Here is a 21,865-nt window from a genome sequence, read left to right as displayed (position 1 = left end):
TCTGTATATATGTACTCCTAGAAACGACGCTGCTGCTTTTTTGCAAGAGGGGCCAGCCTCCGGCTCAAACTCGCGAAGAGTAACAGTCGCCCCCTCATTTCCCTGGCTGCTTTTCTTAGGCGCTGCTAGTGTCTCTCCTTACTTAAACATCATTTGTGCATCGCGTTCATACTTCACCATGTCTTCTTCGAGCGAAGCACTTTCTTCCACAAAAGGGAACCGTGTACGAAGTGACGCGACGCGCAAAACTTCGATTATGCAAGGGTTATGTATAGGATCGAGAGCTTGTTTGTTTACTGCTGTCCCCTTCTTTTACCCGTGCCTTAGCCCTTCTCAAGTTTCATTTTTATCTCCCTTTTTCCTGCGACACCGTCCGCTCCATTAGATCCCTCGGGTTTCTCTTTGAGAGCAATCAAATCGAACAGTCGTTGTTTCCCTTTCTTTCCTTTAGCTAAGCACCTCTTTCTTTCGTTTTCCGATCGGCGTCCTTTTAACCCGGACGCCTGCTTTGTACTCGTAGTTATCAACGCCGGCTGCATCTCATCTTTCTTTAGCGTTTTCCTTTTCTGTAGCTCCCATAGTCGTCCTGGAGCGAGAGAAGGCTTGGCATTTCCGCTTGTACTTTTGCCGCTGCTTTCTTTACGTTATATATATATATATTTCGGCCTCGAGCCTGGCGCAGCTACCGATCTAGCGCAGAACACTTCGGTGAGAAAGCAAAACCGATTTATTAATGTCCTCGCGCCGCTCTTGTTTCCCTTTCACTCTCGAGTAATCATAATGCGGTCCCGTTTGTCCTGTCGGTCCCACGCGCCTCCGGGGCTTGTCTGAGCACGGCCCTTTTGTTTGTTCGCTCGCCCGCGGAGTCGGACACAGCGCCCGAAGAGCGCTGCTCAGAAGGGTGAGCAGGAACGGCAGAAAGGGTGACACTCTAATTACTCGTGCACCGACTGCGTCGCGCGAACAAAACGAAAGTTTCCAAAGGAAAGGCGTTGCGACAAACGAAGAGCGTTCTTTCTCTGCATCAAAGCAAGCTCGAACTGAGTGTGGAAGCTTCCGACGTCAGTGACAGCTCGATTTGAGCAAATAAGCCCCGTCTGGCAGCTCTTCCGAGTGAGTCTTGCCTTTGAGCGTTGATATGTCGGGCGCGGCATTCTGTTTGTCTCGTCTGTCTCTGTCGTGGCACCTCCCCCCCCCCCCCCCCCCCCATCCCCCACCCCCGATCATTTCCTATGTCGTGTAATTCCATTTTTGGGTAATTAACATGAAATTATAAATTGGAGCAGACAACTTAGGCAAGTACGCAAGTAATTAAAAGCCTTCTAAATCAGCCCCTAAACTCCGTGAGAGTTCAAAAGCTCATTTATTAGCTGCGTAAAAGCCCACGATATTAAGAACGTAATAACATTTAGGGCAGCACATCCGAGCTGTTGTATTCCTAATGTGAAGAGTCCAATTTTTCATATTTCACATCTGTTTATAGGTATTCAGTGATCATGGACTAAATTATTCAGTGCATGTCACTTCATTTCCACATATTACATGGTTTCACGAGGCTAGCATCTGCACGTGCTTGCTTGGATTGGATACACCCAGTCTTTTTTGTGTATGTGTGCATGTGTGTCCATGTGTGTGCGTGCGTGCGTGCGTGCGTGCGCACTTCCTTTGTTAGTTCAAGACCCTATACGTATATATGCTAGAAGTGCCCTTTCGTCTCATTGCGAAGCGTCAGCGATTTTATAAGGTTGTGCAGCAGAACCCTTTCTTTAATGCTAACAGGAGCACAGAATGCTGCTCTGGTTGCACAATGAAAGGTAACACCCATGGTTAGCTATATTCGACGTATGAACCTACAAACAAGATTGTAACGCAGGGCTTTTTTTTTTGTGTGTGTGTGTGTAAACATGTGTATGTTTACCTTATCCCTGACCTGAGATGCGATAGACATGGAAGCGCAAGTAATTGAGAAGAACAGGAACAACAAAGGAGAGATTAATATGAACAAAGCCGGAAGAGGGGCACAAGCCAAAAGAGGATGACTGCGGATTAACAGATCTCATATGCGCGCCCCTCATTTTTTTCTTCCGGATTAAAAAAAATAATAAAAAAGCTCGGAAGTAATAAAAGAGCGCGCCATTTTTGGGGCTCTGTTGTCTTTGAAGCGCCGGTGTGCTCTGGGTGATATGTACGCAATTACGTTACAATAAAAGGGCACACACTGGATCCATTCTACGAATATATTGAGTCACAAAAAATTGTGGAAGTAAAATGGCAAGAAAGAAAAGGGGAACAGACAAAGGGGTCGTTTCGACACTTCCCAAAACAATGGCATTAAGAGCAACCCAGCGTAAATCTGAATCTGTCATAGCTGTCCTCGTTTTTTTTTTTTTTTTTTTTCTTCATTGTACCGAAGCCGTTTTGTTTTGCTTTGATGATGTTTTGGGGTTGAGGGCTAAGCCGTTTTCAGGGTTCATATTTGGCTGCTCTGAGTTATTTCTTTACCAGTAATATTTACTTTTGTTTCTTTCGGCCAAGGAGGGAAAGTTAGGCAACAAAACCGTAGCTGAATCAATGCGAGATTCCCTCGGCTGTCCGTCAGGCTTTGCAGCTCCGCTGTTGCTGTATAGCTTAGCGTCACACGATGATCCTTTCAGAAAGTTTGTTTTGCTGTGCGGTGCGACAGCGAAAAGCAAGTCGAATAACAGCGAGAACTGTCTCCAACACGCCAAGCGTGCTGCCTGGAATTAGACGCTTGACAGCCATGTATGTTTGAGGCTGAGTCTGCGTAATAAAGGCACCGCTTTATTTGCTGACTGGGTGAGCACTGTTTGGCAGGCACCCCCCGACTTTGTTTCTTTTTTGTTGTTTTCCTCTTGCGGTTTGACTTAAACTCGTGTTCTTGCAGCGAGTATCCTGATCTTTATCGTGATCTTAAAGTCGCTTAACGTGATGTCGGCAGTTGCCGCTTTCTCCGAAAATTGTCTTGCATAAATAAGCATATATTGAAAAGCTATGGTGTACTTCTAATAAATATGCATCTACGGAGTATACACTTGGAGAACAACGACGTAAGGGAAGGCACGGTGTGGGCGAGAAGCGGAGGTATCGTAAGGGCCCCGTGTCGCAGGAAACCCGGTTTCGGTGTTGTTATCCACTGTTGTAACGCGAAAATCAGCGCCGGCATGCAGTGCCCACAACAAAACCCGCTATGTCACTACGATGCCGAAGTACAGGTGGCGCGCATGCAGTGCAATATGGGCGCCTAGTGTATGCTTTGCCGTACCACTGTACGCTAATCAACAGATGGTTAATTATAAATGATATTCGCCGAACTAATAGGAGGTGTTAAAGGCACTATCGCTTCGACTCTTGAGGCGATTGTTAAGCGTCTTTTCAATTTTTAGTAACTAGCCATAATCTCATGCCATATGAGTAAGACAGGTTACGTTATGCGGCATGACACGTAAGCTTTTTTTATAGGCGAAAGTTACTCCTTTTTGCGTATGTGTTCTGCGAAATCAGTCTTCTATATGAATCCCGATCCAAAAATCAAAATGCCCTTTAACTAATCAAGAGCTGTTGGAACCCATCGTTAAACGTCTAGCAAGCGTTAGCGGCTACCATGTCTATACAGCTCTCTCTTATAGATTTCCTGCACACAGCTTTTTGAGGTAATCTGAGTCGTGACAGCAACATCAGTTTTCTTTGCACATGAGTTAAGACGCTAACATACTGCTGTTATTTGAGCGAACTTTAAATTGCGGGAACCTCGGTATTGATAGCAAAAAATAAAAAAAAAATATTTTGCTTATAAAAGGCTGCGTATTACTCTCAGCAGATTTTATTAGAGCCAAGTAAGTGTACTTGGTATATAGTGTTAATGCACACCTAGTAACGTGATTGGAACTGCGGGTATCCTGCACACTTTAATAACGCGTTGAAACTTTGGAGAAGTTAGAGACAATTGCTTCTATTACAATGACAATAGCAAGTTCATTTGCTGTGCATTTGCGCTTGCGCGATTGTGCTTCTGTATTCAGAACCTCCGTTAAAGGCAGCCGCGTAACACCTTGACGGTAAACCTGATTAAAAACTTTATCATGCTAAGTTGAAGACAGGGCGAGCGTCTCTTCATATGAGGCTCGATTCCGAAAGTTTTATTGTGTGGAAAGCTGATAATTGAACCCGTTAAAAACTCCACGATCAGAAAACAAACCAAAATGAAACTAAAAGTATAATGAACAAAAGAAATATCGATGAAACTACATTCGGAACAAAACAGAAGATATAAAAAAACAAAAACCAACACCAACCTTCATTGCGGTTGCTTCCCCCCAGAAATATGCAAATTGGATCGCAAAAAAAAAAAAAAAAATCTAGACTTCCCCTATATGCACTGGGTGTGTGGAGCTTGATTTTGATCATTTACTGTTTTTTTTTTTTTTCTTAATTATACTACCTTCCATTCCTGGTACAGTTTTGCTTTATCGAAGAACAAAAGACGTTCTTGGTTGTAAGCCCGCAAGAAGCTTTCCTGGCTTACTGTTCGTTCCGGTTTGAATTAAAATGGAAATGACGTGTGGCCCATCACAGGCCTTACATTCCTATATACTTTGTGCGAAGGTTCCGGCCGATCCAATTTTTCATCAATCTTTCCCACTCCCTTTCATAGAGGCCGTTACAACATGGCACCACGGCTGCTTGCGCAGTCCATGACGTCGGTGGTAAAATGCCGCTGTATGTTTAAGAATGTTGATAATGCACACTTTCCAAAAAGGACAGTTTCTTTGTAAGACATAAAACATTTATTATGTGCATAAATTTCGAGGTTATCATCGTTTGCACTTAGCAGAATTAACGGTCGTGCGCAATGTTTTCTATTCCACACTATACGAATGACTAATTCTTGATACCTAGCTGCTCCGCGCTCACGAATTGCAATGCATTCACTGCACTGACTTGTTCGGTTCCGCAGCTGAAATTGTAAAAGCGTCGGTGCTGTGCTTCTTCAGCTAAGCGACTTTTCCCCGCTTATTGTGTACAATATGCAAATGACGTATACTCATTGGGAGCAACTTCTATATAAACTAGCATTGTTTATGTAAATGCTTCTGTAAAAGCAACAGTCTCGTCTCTTTTAGTTCCTCCTTACCCATGGATGAGGTGAGGGTGGTTCGCAAACTAAGTTGCTCTCTTTAACGCTTCCTTGAGTTGAGGTAGAGTTACTAGATAGGCTTTGCCTATATAGTAAATTTCATTTGAGGAAAAAAGGAGGGCTCCTCGTGTCAGGCAAGGAAACCGCGTAAGATAAGAAGAGTTCTTATATATGGCCCTAAGTGATTGAGATTGAAGCACTTGGCTTTCAGGCAGTTTCTAACATCGTCTTTCTTTAGCGACATCGCATACGCTACAGCTGAACCGCTGCACAAAATTCACATTTGGAGCTGAGGCTTAAGCATTTCTTCATTCGCTTCATCTTCTGAGGCCGTTAGATCAGGGTTTCTGAAGTGTACATGAGAGAGGAAGAGATGTCGCCAATACATCGCCCATATTATAACTTTTCGCAGCCTTTCTTCGTGTTTTTGCTGGAAATATCAGTGTGCGCCGTGAGCGTCATACGGGATTGGAAATTAACTCTGACTCGTACGTGTTTCCATTTTGACCTTGTGCAGGTTGCGAGACGATGGCGGCAGCGTTAGGGACCGGAACTTTTCGTCCTACGATGGAAGCCGGCTTAAGGATTCGGCCGCTTTTGTGAATGGTGAGATCCGCCTGTCCTGCAGTTTGTCGCGACGTGACGTGTAGAAGCATGGCAATGCCGGTGACAGATTAACCGGATGAGTCCCTCTTTATGTCTGCGCACTTTCATCGTGCTATGAAAAATAACTGTCGTTTGCCGAGTGTATACGTACTCAATACAATGTAGTAATCCATCTCGATGCTCGCAGAGTGCAAGGGACGAAAGGAAAATAGAGGAAGCTACAGGAGTAAATTTTCTCTTGTGCCTTTATTTTAACGTTCATTTCGTTACTTGCTTTGTTTTAAGTGCCAAGAGAATAGGAAGCAACTATACTCAAGAGTTCATACTTAATTCTACGGCAAAACGAATTAACACAAGATTAAAAAAAAAAAAAAGCCAGCGCGTTTCTATTCTTTATTTGACGGAAGGTTTTCGGTATAGTTGTTTCCTGCACGTGGAATAGATTCGGTTGGTTTTTCTAAAGGTAGTTGATTTCTTAAGAAGAAAACAGAGTTGTGGGGCGATGAATGAGATTGCGTACAGTGGAAAACGAAGCGCTTGTCTCGCGACGGCAGGCGGCCTTCCGGTGTCGGAGTCCAACGGACACGGGCCTCCGGTGCTGAACCTGTCGCAACACGGCCATCGCAACAGCGCGGCCAGGGAGTACCACGACGGCGCGGCTGCTGATGCCGAAGACGACACCGAAGACGACACGGACGACAGGGACCCCGGTACGTTGCCCTTCATGCGTAGAGGCCCTCATTGCCGGATTAAAGTTTTTCCCCGCCCCGAATGTGCGTTGCGAAATTAATCGCGACATTGAGATCTCTACACAAGAGAAGAAAGAACCATTCACTATAGGAAATTCTTCTTGACCGCCGTTGCATTTCGGAGAACTGTTGGTCTCACCCAAACTGGAATACGGAGTGTCGGCGCAACTCTTGGTCATCGACTGAGAGCACTCCTCGACGTTGTGTACGAAATTGAACTTGGGTGAATGGGGTAGCTGTAAAATCCCGTTTGGCAGGCAAGCCGTATCTCAGTAAAGCGCCCATGTTTTATGTAGCAATCGTAGCACATATTCCTCACAGCAGAGATTTGGTGCGTGAGGTCTATTTGGGGCATATTTTGCGCGGTGAGAAGCGCAGATATGGGCAAGGCCCTAAACCAATGGCCGTGATTAAACCATATAGTCATCCGGCTTAGTAGACGATTACCCTAACTACTGATCAACCACGGCAGGTAAGACTTGTATATGATATTTGGACATGGATACAACGTGAGTGCTAGAGGCAATATAAGTGCTACATATGCTTTTCGTCATGCTGCAGTTGTAGACTGTGTGAAAGTGCGATGTTTCGTTATTTTGAGAATTTTTTAAAGATATTATAGATATATTTCTTTCATCGTTTTCGAGTTATTGCACCTATTTCCTCAGAAGGCACTTCCGTTGGCAGCGGCGAAACTTCTCAAGTAGCAGGGTTTCCCTTGTAAATCTAACACCTATCGCATTTTGAATATAGCGCTCTCTTTCGCCAAGTGATTGCTCCGCTCTTTTTAACCTGATCTACTCTTTTAAAGCTTCGACCTCGCGACAGCTTTTTTCTTCTCCCTTCTCCGCCTGCGGACAGAGCTGAGCGGTGCCGAAGGCAGTAGCAGCCCGGAGCCCCAAGGCGGGTCTGGCGGGGGCGGCGGACAGGGGGTTCCGGGCGGTGGCATGGACGAGCGCTACGGTATGGACGCCGCGCTTGGCCTGGGCGCAGTGTCATCCATCGAAACGCTACTGCGGAACATCCAGGGCTTGCTCAAGGTTGCGGCTGACAACGCCCGGCACCAGGACCGCCAGATCAGCATCGAGAAGGGTGAGCGCCAGCAGCAGTACCTGCATGTATACACTTTCTTTCTGGTGGTGGCAATCGGTCATTGGCCTCAAAACGCAGTGTTGGCGAGAATATATCAAGTTTTAAACGCAAGAGCGAGGGCTCGCGCGGACGAATAAAGTTGTAGGTACAGTTAGGCTTTCAGGATATTTGCAAACGATCAAGAGCTCCCTTTATTTTTTAATGCACCTTGAAATAAATAGGGAGTTTAGCCTGAGAATATGCTCCTCTTATTCAGTTCGCAAAGCGCGCACGATAATACGTTCATACATTTCGGTAGCAACCACTGAAGATGCTTTGATGGTGCACGCCGATTTCTTAGGAAGTCTTTGGTCAGGTAAATGTTGCCATCGAATCAAATAGCAGTAAAATGTCGTGCTGAGCTGATCGCCTCTAAAGAATAATCGCTGCCTATAACAATTGCGGTCACGTACGGCTTGAAGCCACAAGAACCTAAGACGTCCTACGTGCACGCAGTGCACTCAAGACGCTTAAATTTTTTTTATTTTTATTTTTTTTTTTACTGGCGCGATGACTACAAAGGAAGGCTCGTTGTGACAAATAGCGGCCATGTTCTCAGAAGGGGTGAGTGCGTGATACATGCCTGAATTCGCACTTCGTTCAAAGCTTCGGGCAGCAAGCTGCAGAGGTCCTTGCCAGTGAAAGCGAGCGCTAAGAAGGCTTCGTTGCGGATTTATATGCTGAACGCAAGTCCGCACCTCTTCTTCGTGACGCGTTGCCCAGGAAGATTATGAAAGTGTAAAAAAAAAAAGTGGGGGAACTTGAAACGCAAGAAAATATTGCAGCTGGTGGTACGTGTCGCGCGACCGTCCATCTCTCTCTTCGACGGTGGGGATTTAGCGCCACGTTTCCGCCAATAAAGCCTCAATTTGCATACTGCATAAAAGGGACACGCGCGACTCGCTCGAGTCCGCGCCTAGAGCCGTAGTCTAATGACCACTCTGTGAGCCCTCTCTCCCGGCCTCTTAATTCTCGAGTCACCTCCCTTCGCACGTCGTTGTTCCATCTTACCTTCTTTCTTGTTCCTTCCTTTTATTTCTTCCTTCTCGTCGTCTCTGCCGCCAGGAACCAACTCGACACGCTCTCTGCTTTCCGGCACCGAGTGTGTATGTGCGTGTGTGTTGCTTTATTATCCCGTTTCCCGCTTGGAAATTCGGGAGATGTGTGCGCGCTAAGAGCGACTAGCCGGATGGCGCCATATTGCCGAACAGAAATCTCTCCACCTCGTCCTTCTCCTCCCACCCTTCTCTTTGTCTCCTTTCTCGCTTTTCACTGGCTTTCATTGACTCTCCTTCTTCTCCTCTAAGCGTTCTCTTGCGCTTCCTGACAGTCTATGCAACCGCTTCGCCGCCGAGTCTCTAACACATATTTTTTGTGCAAAGTTTTTCTCTTCTTCCTTTCATCCCATGTTCGTGTACCCGATCTTTCATATATGTGTACTTCGCTTCTGCTTCCTCGTTTTTTCTTCTTTTTTCTTTCTTTCTTGGCAGCATACCCATGTCAAGAAGTCAAGGCACCGACTAGGCTCGGCTCGGCTGGGCTTGGCCCGGAAATGACGTGGGGTGAATTTACGAGCGTCACGGCAGGGGGCAAGCGGGGACCTCGCGGGGCGAGCGCTTTCCGGAAATGAAATGGGCTTAGCCGCTGCCCCGACGCGACCGCTATTTGTCGCGTCACTTCCGGTGTCAATCTCTATTTCGGACCCCTTGTTTCGAGCTGCTGTCTCTCTGAGCGCCGTGAACCCCAACTGCTTTGCACTGTTTGCCCTCGGTTTTGGTTAATTTCATGTTTTCTCTCTTTGTGTGAGTTGAAAACAGCCAACATTTTCCCCTTGAACTGAACAGAAATGTTCTGCTGCGCACTGTTGCTAGTTTTTTTTACGTTCCCTCGAAGTCTACCGGGACTGCCGGAAACTGCTCGAACTGGTACTCATTAATTTGTTCGTATCAAGGAAGAGCAATATGAATTTGAGCATAAAAAACAGAACGAAACAAAGGGGGCAGGGGAGGTGGAGGACAAGAAGCGTACATCCCTCTTACTTGAATCAAAATAAGATGGTGCTGAAGGTGGTTCAAATCTGGCTTCTGTTTGTATTTCGTTACATTCCTGCGCACAAATGTGCACGCACCTTTCATAGGAGTGTGGCTGCAGCAGTGTTAATATTTGTAGTTATTGCCATCTATTTTCGCATTGCATCTGTTTTATTGATTGGCATCGCTGTGTTAATTCTAACCGACTTTCAGGCAGTTTCGTTGCTGTTAATAGTCTTGAAGCTTTAATCGATAATCAGCACGAACGAAGAAGAACAATGATATATCTCCTCAAAGAATAGTGGAAGCGCACCTCCGTTATGACCGCTAGTATTCACTCTTTTATCCCCAACAGGGCAAGAAAAGTTGCACAGGCGTCCACGCAATATGTTTTTAATATCAGATGCATATGTGAGGGTGATGTGGAGAAATAATTATCACCGGTGAATGTATTAGGTGGTCGCTTGCAAATTTACTTACAGCAAAGGCTGCTAAGCGTGTCATGTACCATTTTCCCGCGTGACGGCGTCATATATACATGGAGATCTTATTGGGGGAAGCAATATGGCATACAGCCGGCATTCTAAGGCGAAATAACGAGACAAGAAAATTCGGCGGAAAAAAAAAAAAAAACAACTGAAAAATCACACACCCGACGCGTTTTCTTTTCCCAACCAGCGGTGCACATATCTGGCGCGCTGCTCTCTTCCGGCCCCTTCGCCGCCGGTCGCGATGGGAGACGAGTGAGGCCTGCCTTCGATCAACCGGAACAAACATCGCGTTTTTAAAAGGACGCCGCGGTTCCGCCTGTTTGCGCTGGCTTTGCGTGTGCGATCCTGCAGCGACGGCGCTGGGCACGTTATCTGACCCTCCTACTTTCCCACCCGCGGAGCTTCCCTCACCCTCTCACTCTCAGCGTTCTCTCCGTCCTGCAGTATACTCTATCTCTGGCCCCATTTCTCAGCTCCCTCCTATTTCATTTTTATTTCTGTACCGCCTTTTCACTTTCTTGCCGTAGCCGGTCAGATTCCTCAAATCGGTATCCAAGTCAGCGTTGTAAAAACTCCCGAACATGGGTCGCTACTGGGTGGCGGCGGATTTGCGAAGAGCGTAAGCACGGTTAAACAATAAAAATCAAAATGCCGCCAATTTTAGTTCTTTAGTTAAGGCTGAAAGGATGACGTGTGCACGTAATGGCACGTTTATTGAGGACGATGTGCCGGTAAGGAGCGGAAGCTAAGTTCGTACTCTAAACACGACACTGTTATGCTACTTACTCGACTTAACGAAGTCGCAAGAAATTTGAGACAAGCCCAAATAATAACCATTCACGCCGCCAACTTTAGTTAAGGTTGAAAAGACGACATGTGCACGTAATGGCACGTTTATTGAGGACGATGTGCCAGTAAGGAACGGAAGCTTTCGTACTCTAACCACAACACTGTTATGCTACTCACTGGACCTAATGAAGTCGCAAGAAATTTGATACAAGCCCAAATAATAATCATTCGCTCCCTTAACGAGCATACTCAGTTTGCATGCTGTTTCAGCCAAAAGCAAACTTCATAATTTATATTTTTATTTTAACTAGAGGCTAGATAGTGGTTTCCTTGTGCAGTTAGGGTATCTCATGTGCATTTGCAACGTGAATGAGTTTGGCATCCAGTTTTCCAATTTTAAGAAAGGTACTGAAAAAAAAAAAAGAAGAAAAAAGAAACTGCGTACGGCTGGTTATGCTAACACTAAGCGTTGATACACGATAGCACGTTGCAAAATTCTTACTTTTCGCGTTTTAATAATTATCCATAATTGAATTAACTTCATATGCACGGACGTGAGAAATATTTTATCTCCTCTTTACACCTGCCACTTTCCTTTTATCCATTCTTATTTGTTTCACCATACCTTACCTACTTCTGCCAGGCATAATGGCGCACGTCTCTTTTAGCCCCGATGAGCTCCTAATGACATTAAACAACAATCTGAGTGTGATGTGGATCACATAATGCATTTGAATAACTGGCTCCTAAGTATTATCAAGTCAGCTACGCTTCTAAAAACGGCAGCCCATTCTTTCACTACCCTGCAGAGAACGTATACGTCTCTATAGGGTGTGAAAACAAAGCCACTCGTTTGTTCTCTTGGAGAAATGAAACAGTAGCAGAAACTTTCGCGGCAAGCAACGCTCCCGCGTGGTCCTCATCACTGCCCTCTAATTACAGCCATCGCTAGGCTCACCTAAATCCTGAGCAATAACTAACACTGCACGAGGACTGTCTTTTTACTCCCCTCTGTATGCGAACGGCGAGAGAGCGGAGTACCTCCGAGCACCCAAGGGGCAGTCGAGATCTCTCCTTCTCTCTATCTGCCGCACGCACTTTTGTTTCTTTAGAGCGAGCATTGCTGAAAGGGTTGTGCGGTCGGCTCCACGCTTGAAGACAATTTTGTGCGCTGTTCCGCGACGGTGAGCTAGGAGAGGTGTGTGGTATCGTCGCCGCCTCTGTGCCGAAAATGATTCCAAGGGCCCTGGAAAGCGAATTGCGGAGTAGCGTCTTGCGCTTGTTGGGGGCAAAACTTGAACGAGAGAGTGGTCGCTGCGGCAAATAAGACAACGTGTGGACCGGGCTGAACGGCACGACGTGCTCTTCGTTTCCATACCTCGCCCCCCTCGTCCCGACTACGACCTCGTAGTTTACGACTTTTAATAAAGGGGTCCGAGGTTTTTCCGTACTCTCCGTCTCTCAGCTTTCTCCTCCTCCTCCTCCCTCCTCCTCGTCCTCCTCCTCATGCTTAACGCGACACAGAGCGCGAGGCAAGCTCGCGCTGAGAGGCGTCATATTGATGGGGAAGGAGGGTGCTGAGAGAGAGGCGGTGATCTCTGGTCTGGCAGGCTTCAGGTCGTCCTCGCTCGTCCCGTCTTTTATGGGCGGCACGCTCGCGCCGACCGCTGTCATTTTTCGTTGGTGCCGTGCGGCGACGGCTCGCCACTCGAGATTTTTGCCTGATGAGGGAGGCTTTCGCGCCTCCTGCGATCTCGTTTGCGGAAAACGCCGCAGAGCCCAGGACTCTGTGAAAAGCCGCTCTTTCTTCTTGCTCCGCACCTCTGCTTGTCTTTCTGGGGATTCTCGTTAAGTATGCGGGAAGAGTATTGGAGCGTGAATTGCTCCCGTTGCATCTCTTCAGCAGCGTCAGATTTCTCGGCCTCCGGTCGTCAATTTGAACTTGAATGACGCGTACGGAAAAGGCGTCCGACGTAGCGACGCTTCTTGCTTCCGCTTTTTCCTGGTCCCCTTGGCAGGAAGTATACTGGTGCAGGAAAGGAGGTTACGTTTTAACTTCGTGTGATTATCCGAGGGAAAGAAGAATGTTTCCAATCTAGAACGACAACCCTCCTTTGTGTGGCTGGAAAACATGTGTGGAACAAAAGTTAGTGTCTCGTAAGCTGTAAACTTGATGGCTACCGTGTATTTAGTTGCGAGAGGGAACCTTATCGTTAAAGTGACAGCACCCAAGTCGTTCCGAACTGCACAAAGCTGTCTTACGTCTGCATCCGATGCCGAGAGGTGCTGGCTTCGCATCCTTTCATTTCTAACTAGGCAATAAACTATAGACATAGGGACGGACGCAGAGTCGAGCTCGTCAATAAAGCTATATTTACACACTGTGTCACTGCATTTAGTCAAGTACTTGCGTGTTCAGCATGTCTGAAAATGGCCTCAATCGCGGCGGCGTAAGGACGTGTGGACGATTAGGTTAAAAGGCGCTAGTTACTTGGCCATTTAATATCAATTTAATCAAATTGGGAGTGCCCCACGAACACGCGAAACAATTATGGATTCGTAATTTTCCAACAATGGCACGGTCATACAAAGTAGGAAAACGAGTTATACGCACAGGAAAAAATGAACTGAAAGTGCCCAACACCATAAGCGTATATACGCTTTCCGCAGTCACAGTCTAATCAAACGGTAGCGAACGTTATACTCAAAGCCTACTCGGGCGCGAATTTATACAGGCAGATGCGTTGCGCAGAAGCTACGTAATTAGCTTCGGTTTCCCGGTAACGCTTCAAATAATCACTCGCATATTGTACGACGGTGCGCCTAATTCACTTAGCGCTACGCCGATCCCTTACGGCTGTCACCGCTCGGAAAGGTCGGCGATTTTCGCCCCAAGAAATAATCCTTCCTCACACAAGACGGCTTTGCTGTGCGAGCGCTCGACGAGTTCCCAGTCAAGGCTCGAACAATGGTCCGCGAAGCGGAAAAAGTTCGTCTGCTCCTGTTCGCTCTTCCATTTATTTTTCTATGTATCATTATTTGATATTCTTTATTAACCCTTGTTACCGCTGCTTCACTCTCTCGGTTTCCGCTGCCTCCTTCAGCTCCTCCTGCTTTGGATCCACATCTCAATGTGCCCGTAATTTCGTTAAAAGCGAAAGTGAACCTGCCCTTCCCTGGCTTATGCGTTTCTTCTCTTCATTCAACCGACTGCTTCTCGTCGTCGTTTCTCCCTTGGCCGTCTGCCCAGTGTTTAATTCGTTCCTGAGATGAGCGCGATACCAAAAAAAAAAAAAAAAAAATGCTCGAAATGATTGCGGCTTAACTAAATTTCTGACCTCGCTCTCGACCCCCTCCCCCCTTCCCCCGAAGATGAAATCAAACACGGGCTTCCCCCTTTTCCGCCGCGAAATGACGCTCATTAGATTAATAAGCCAGTCGCTCAAGCATGCAACGTCGGTCCGGTGCCGGTTGCCAGGCGGTTACAAGCGAACACGAGAGCGCACATACACTGCTGCTGCCATACGAGTCCGCAGCCAGCCTGCAGCAGTAACCGAACTCCACGTGTCCGCTGCGCTCGTTTTCGCGCGCACCCGCCGCCTCTTAATGCAGCCTATTCGTTACTTATCTTTCTTCTCTCCTCCAAGCTGTGTATCCTGTTTCTTTGATGACCAGCGGTGTATTTACTATCGCAAACCTTGTGCAGTTATGCGAGTGGCCTTTCGCAATCACCGACGTTTCCTTTTCGGGCCCGCATAACCTTTGCGCTTCTTGCTTCGGGTCTCCGTTCGCAGACGGTAGCAGCTCTCTTGCCTCCTTCATCTCTCCAGTGCGTTTTGCTCTTTCGTCTGCGCTTGATGTGGTTTTCGCGGCCGGCCCAAACGGAGCTGCTAAATCATGCGAAACGCTGTCGAGGCTAACTGCAGAACTTCTGGGCACCGTATAGAGAGGGGGGAAAGAGCGATATGGAGAGATATGCGCGTCCGTGCGTTAGGCTAGACGTAGGGAGCAGAGCCGATTCGTGCCCCAATGTTGTTAGGCGTAATGAGCCGATTTAGGTCGCCTGCGCGGCGTAAGATTTGCGATGCTTCCGCTGAACGATCTCGCGAGCGAGCAGTTTTCTGCTCGGCACACATTTGTACGCGTAATGTTCTCGGTGCGCGCCCTCTAGCGTCGCGCGTTGCAGATGGCGCTCTGGGCGCCTGGTAACGCGAAGTGCGGGGCAACGTCGGCTGCTCTCACGACAACTCTTGGGTTATGCCAAACCAGTTCCAGAGACATGGGTTCAATCAAAATCAGCGAGCTTTTTGTTTTCTACTTCTTCGACCTCGAGGCGCTTGATAAAACACGTGCGTTGATCAAGGGAAAGAAATAGTAAGGCGCACCCTAAACGCTCTCCAAAAGCAATGTCCCACGAACGTTGCAGGTATTACAACCTTTCTGCTATGCTCATGCAGGATATGAAGGTCTACAGATTCAAATAGGGTACGCTGTTTCACTTGGAGCATATTTCGCAGCTAATGAGGGATGTATCTCAGTAATAATCCCTTGAATTTTTACTAACGTTAATTGATCTCAACGTAAATTAATTTTATTTACACTGCATACAAATGGGTGAGCATATTTCGATCAATATAGATTAGTCAAGGAGGTCTTTTCTCTCTTTTTTTTTCCCTCTTGGTACAAAGGCTAGGTTAAAAGGAACAGTGGAGGCTTGAGTGAAAGAAAAATGCGTGCTTTTCTCCTGCACACGAACAGCTAAATGGAAATTTGCTTTGTTTGTTTATTTTTATGAGAGGCCACAATACAATCTAGCGATCTGCAGTGGCCTTCTCCTATTCTTTTAGATCTGGATCGTTTTATCTAGCCACTGACCGCTAGTAGTAATAGCAGTTAAAAATATTTTTTTTGTTTGGGGGGGGGATGGGTTATGTGTTAAAGGCGGGATTGGTCAGGCGAACGTAATGTTTAGCGAGAAAGCCGGTACTGGTTATTGCTCTCATTCTTCATGGCACAAACAAAACATTTCACCAGTTAACTAAACCACCACTGCTGTAGACCACCAGCTCCACTTAGAAAGGAAGTCCTCAAAGCTCACAGTGAGTTTATCGTCCTTCCTGCAATATTCAAACTTTAGAATCCATTCTTGCTCAACAATAGCTCGTTTACACTGTGAGACGACCCTTCGCTGTAATTATGCCTAGCAGTATACGGAGATTGATGAAATACCTCGGAGGATCACCTACATGCTCATTAAATATCCTGTTGTTTTGAACCAACACCTTGCTACTGATTAGCGCTAACAGTGCATGCAACGCTGCAACTGTGCATCGACCGTATGTGCGCACTATTTCTTAACGCGGGATCTGGCTGTTTACAAAGCATTTCGTTGTCATAATCTTGAGAACCGTCATCATTAACGAAGCCACGCAGAGATCACGCTTCGAGACATAAGTGCGGGGAATATAGCCGAGCACACCGGGAAGGCCCACACCGCAGCCGAGCTCAGCCATCAGGGGCGTGTCATCTCTGCGCTCCCACTGGACCATTGTGTTCGACAAGCGCGGATATAAGGAAACCGCCGCATGAGCCGCGCAGCCGAGACGTGAACTGATTTCGGTCGTGAGTGGGCCCGGACCAAGGACGAGACGTGCGTCCATTGTTATTTCCCCGGTTGGCCGCCGCTATCAGTATCGCGCAGACGTTGTATCGGCTCCGACTGTGTCACGTACCGCGGGCGCTGTCAGACGTGACGTCTTGCGCGGAGCTGCCGTGTAGTCATCAAGCACATCAGCGCCAACGGTCCGCGACCCACACATCTTGCGAGCGTGCGAGCCCGTGCGGCCCCTTCAAGAAAGCCAGTCATTCTTACGTTTTAATAATGTTCGTCCGGGCTACGTTCTGAATCTCTTGGCTGGAGAGATTTGGTCGCACGCGCATGCGCGTGAGGTGCGAGGCACGTGGAAGCATTACCAATGCTCCACTCACAAGCGTGCTCACGCGCCCTGTACGAGGAAATGCTCGTGTCCGCGCGTGACGCTGAAGACTCCGGCTGCTGTGTGGCGTTGAGGGCACGTATGCTTCCTCACGGTACTGTAATAAGACCGTAGGTAAACCGTGGCAAAGCGCTCTTGCAGAATGATATGAAAAAAAAAAAAACGAATGAAAAGGTTCGCGCTTAAATCCGAACGTGGGCGGGCACATCTCTCGCCTTATGGGAAGAGTATGGTGCACAGGTAGCCCTCAGATGGGCCTGGAGATTCACGATGCGCCTGGAGGAAGCTCCTTGAAGTTGGGTCGCTTAAAAAAGGGGGTTGTCTATGTGACCTTTAAGATCTGTTACTCTGGGTTATGCGTTAAAATTGATATTCCTAGCCGGAGCTCAGAACGTTAATGATCCTAAAGAACAAATAACTTCCAACTAGTGAGCGCGGTTCCAGCGGAGGTTATTGTTGCCAAATACACGTGTTAGAAGAAGAGTAGTTTGCTTTATTCAACATATAATCCATACATAAAAAAAAAAACATACATCAAAAACGCATTCCATTCGCAGAGGATGCTATGTGCCTTGTTCAACGGCTCCTGCGCACTCCCATAGGGCTGCCCACGTTCTTGTCGAAGGAGGAGACAAACCGGCGCGTATCTCAGGCGCGCGCGCATAACAAAGGAGGACAAACGACCTCGGACAAGATGAAACGTCGCACGATTGAGCGCCTTGTGCGCACCCTTATCTCGGGCGTGGTATTATGCACCGCGTGATCTAGAGAGGGAGAACTTTCGATTTCCTCGCAATTACGGTTATTGGTCCACAGAGAGACCCTGCCTAGGACCAAAGGTTCGCGGAGGGGGGAATGGGGGCGAAGGGGGGAGGGGGGGGGGGTGTAGGCAGCTCGCGTCGGAACCTAGGCTTGGGCCCGAGTCGTGCACGGCGGTTCATTGTTTCGATTGAAAAGGGCAGGCCCCAGTCGAGACGGCGACCGCTCGAGCAGCACCGCCAGACAGATCGCGCGCGCACGACCGAGCTGGCGCGGGAAGTTTGCGTGCGACGAATGCATTTGCGAAGAACGCCGGTCCGCGATCCAACGCAGAGGGGGGCACGCGACCGACTCTCATGCGCTCCGGCGAAGGGTCGTAACTGATTCCGCCGCTCACCCGTGCCTTCTTCTCCCGGGGAATCGTTCATTTATTTTATTTTTTTTTTCCGCGTTCTTTATCTGGCGCCCTGCGTCGGTTTGTCTTCATTCCGCTATAGCCACCCGCGCCGAAGACGTCCTCCAGGTCGATCTGTTTTATGGCCTGTAACTGTTTCTGAGTGGTGCCCTGAGGGAGGAATAGGGAGTGCGTGCGATATTGAAAACGCGGCGTACGATAATGATGGACTTTCTCTCCGGCTTGTGTGGCCGCTGCGGAGCGAATGTGTAAAAGGCGTGATTCGCAGTCGTTTGGGTTTTCTGGCGGTTGTGGAAGGGCCGTGCCCCTTTAGTTGCCCGCGCTTTCTGCTGGCTCCATCTCGCGCGGGAAGCTCCCACCGAAGGCCTGCCGGAATTGTCTTAGCGTTGGTGCAGCTGAGATATCGCGCTCGAAAATCATTTACAGAAAGAGGGGATGAAAGGCAGATCGCCTCCTTCTTGCTACCACGCCGTGCATTCCAATGGATTCAGTTGTGGCGTATTGGTGTTGTGAGATATATAGATGCAGATTTTTCGCAATCTACGATATATGTCCGCCTTTGCAAGTTTGCGAGCACCGAGCTCTTGAAAAAATGAGAGTCATGAGAGAGAGAGAGAGAGAGAGAGAGAGAGAGAGAGAGAGAGAGAGAGAGAGAGAGAGAGAGAGAGAGAGAGAGAGAGAGAGAGAGAGAGAGAAAGCATTTCCTGGTGAAGCGAGCGTGCCGACGCTATAGGCTGGAGTAGATTAATGATGGCATTCACAGGAGCGCCTTGCTCTGACTGGCAAGGACTGCGAGATATTAAAAAACGAAAAAAAAAAAAACCAGAGAGAAGGGCCGCTTGAACGTATATGGTTGGCACCCAAGTACTTGCTTCCAGAATACTCAATTCATAATGAGTATTGATGTTGCACTTTGTAGGTTTCGCGGTTTCATAGCCGTCAGTGGTAACTTCCACAGCTGCGGAAAACGTCGTACCGCGGTGCACCGCATTGATTGCAGCTTCAGAGGTGTTTTGAAAATCAAAAGACCTGCGTTCGGTGCTTTGTGCCAACGTCGTAGCCCTCTTATCACTGCCATGCTGGCAAAATAGAGGGACACAATGAAATTTCTTTTCGCAGATTAGGCAGAACTGTGATAATATTGTTTTCCGCTTTCTCTTTTTCTCCTTCCCCTGCAGCCGAGCTCAAGATGGAAGTACTGAGAGAACGAAATATGCGGGAGAGCCTTGAGAAGCAGCTTTCCGAAGAACAGCGAACGAGAGGTGAGTATTCTTTTTGGCGTTGTTGTTCGCTCCATTTCCTTATTCACGAGGTACACAGGCGATATCGCGACCTACACTAGCGTCGTCTTGATTCAAGGCACATAAAATAAAAAAAAAAAAAAAAAAAAAAAACTTGGCGTTCATTTTAATCAGCTTCTTTACTGAAATGTGTGCATTGATTACTCACATGCAACTTATCTGAATAAACGTCGTGTGGCGACCTTTTTCATATATCTTCGAAACTACTGCTGGCACCAAATCTGCGAGTTTCTTGCTTTTTCATAACATATAACGTTTAGTGCAGCGTACAGGAAATACTGATATGCACGAAACCTGCTCTAGCGGGGCGAGAGATGAATAATTTATTAAGCCTCCAATTAGTTTCACTGGTTTTATATTTGTTGCCAAAAGAATCTGGCACACGGCAGTGCAACCAGACGCTCAAGGAAATGCATACTGTCATCACGTAGGCTCACAAATGTTTTACACGCGACCGTCGTGACGGCGCCTACGGAAGGCCAAATTCTAGGAAGTAGAAAATCTGGCGGAGGATGAAATACATTTATTTAGTCCGGCACCAAAACCTCTCGTCTAACGCGTTCAACGTTAAAAGATCTTACAGGCATCGCCGTCCTCCCTCCTCGCCTTCGACGTTTCCGTGGCGAGCGGCTGCACTTCTGAGTCAACTGTGCTAATACATCATTAATATAAACAGCGCGAACACGAAGACAAGGGACAAGAAACAAGAAAGCCACAGTACATGCACTGACTGACAACTAAGCCTAAGCCGTTTACTCCAAGGCCCAGAAAAACAAACATGAAGAAAACGAAACAGTCACGTGAAACAACCCCTGGGTTCACCTGCTGCATTAATATTAATGATGAATAAGTACCAACTCGCCCAACAAAGTATCTTGGTGTGCTAATACAATTTGAACATAGGATGTCAGCAGCTATATTATTATTTAAGACGCCGCTGAGTGATTCTTCTATGCAGACACTAGAATCTAACTTCACTGTCATCTCACTGCGTTGCTAATTCATTAGCTTCATGAAAGTAAGCTTGAAGAAAGACTGATAACTACTCCATGCAGTCATCGTTCTCAATTTACTGTCAGCCTATTTTTCGGTGTACTGCTATTTGTCCGAAAGCCAATATCCCATCCACCATCGAGAAAATTGTATTTAAAAATCTCCCCGCTTCTTGATTGAACCTCTTAATGTCCTCATCGCAAATGACGGTCTTCTGTCGCTGTGAATGTAATGGCGATGTAGTAGAGCATCACGCATTCACAGTTTAATGCCTGATGCCCGCATTTTGATGTAAAAGAGGCTGGGAGTGGCGAACTGCATTTCATTTTTCAGTCCTTTCCAGCTTATAAAGCTTCCATTTTTTACTAGTCTTCCTTGTGATAAGCATGTAGTGCCCTATTGATCTATTTGTCTGCACTGAGCCTTAATCCGTTAAATCCTCAAATACGCGAGTCGTTTGAAGGTGTTTATGGCACACGTGGTATGAAATAATATTTGCCGTGGTGTATCAGAACCAAAGCGGTATTGCTGCCTCACTGAACCCGTTACTGTACCATTAAAAACGTTAATGAGAATAGCATCCCCGGAGGGCTGTTTACGACAATGATAGAGACCAAGGCAGACCTTCAATTATGCGGATAGGAGAAAATTGCGATAAAACATATGCACGTACGCGCACGCGAGAGCACACTGTGTCTGGTTCGTGTGCTGCGCTGCAATGCTCGAAAGTACTGCGGAAAGGGCCACGTGCATCCACTTCCGCGGAAGATATTTTTCTTTTTTTTTTACCTACGCTTTGCCCCCAGTATGTTTTTTATACTCCGAGAAAGGAGGCTCTCTTGTCGGAATGAAAAATGATTTCTTTCTGCCCGAGCACATCCGTCGCCGCGCGGTGGCGGTGCATTTCGCGCCACCTCCGGGGAAGCCATCGTCTCAAAGTGCAAATACGCGGGATTTCCTCACTCAGCCAAATATTTTTTATCGCTCTCCGCCCCCTCTCGTTGGTCAAAATGCACTCTTCTGGAAAAATATATATATCGTTATCTCGTGAGTCGGTTCACCCCTTTAGTGTGCGTGCGCTGTCTTTAGCTTTCAGTGCTTTCAGAATTCGGATCTGGCTTCGCGTAGTGTATACCGTGTTGTTCGGTGTATAACTTGCGGCTTTCCTTGCGAACGTTGTCTACCACGCCTTACGCAACTAACTCACTGCGGCTGATAGGCCTACAGCACTGGTCTATGTGCCGGCATTTACTTTTAAGTCATTATTTGTTCCCGTGGCTAATTGTGTCCACGATGCCTTCAATCTGATTTTGGTTCGAGTCCGGAAGTTCAGACCGAAAAATACGCCTTTCAGAGAACACCTATTTAACTTCAATTGACTACCTTTTGCACGGCAGTGCAAACGGTGACGCATCGATAACGCATCAACAGCACATCAGCGACACATCAG

The 21,865-nt window shown here is 47.2% G+C and overlaps 1 protein-coding gene across 1 annotated transcript in view; it reads left to right on the top strand.

The window, feature by feature from the left end:
- Positions 1-21,865, top strand: part of LOC146191469 (dachshund homolog 1-like) — a 206,653-nt gene that overhangs the window by 164,058 nt on the left and 20,730 nt on the right. Inside the window, exons 4-7 of the mRNA XM_084600332.1 lie at positions 5,673-5,761; positions 6,316-6,471; positions 7,372-7,602; positions 19,300-19,383. Of these exons, the coding sequence (XP_084456458.1) occupies positions 5,673-5,761; positions 6,316-6,471; positions 7,372-7,602; positions 19,300-19,383 (560 nt within the window). The remainder of the gene's footprint in view (positions 1-5,672; positions 5,762-6,315; positions 6,472-7,371; positions 7,603-19,299; positions 19,384-21,865) is intronic.

The sequence above is a fragment of the Amblyomma maculatum genome, chromosome 4 (assembly GCF_055883805.1).
Source record: "Amblyomma maculatum isolate TAMU_Amacu chromosome 4, ASM5588380v1, whole genome shotgun sequence".
NCBI classification, from domain to species: Eukaryota; Metazoa; Arthropoda; class Arachnida; order Ixodida; family Ixodidae; genus Amblyomma; species Amblyomma maculatum.
This window is presented reverse-complemented; position numbering and strand designations above follow the sequence as displayed.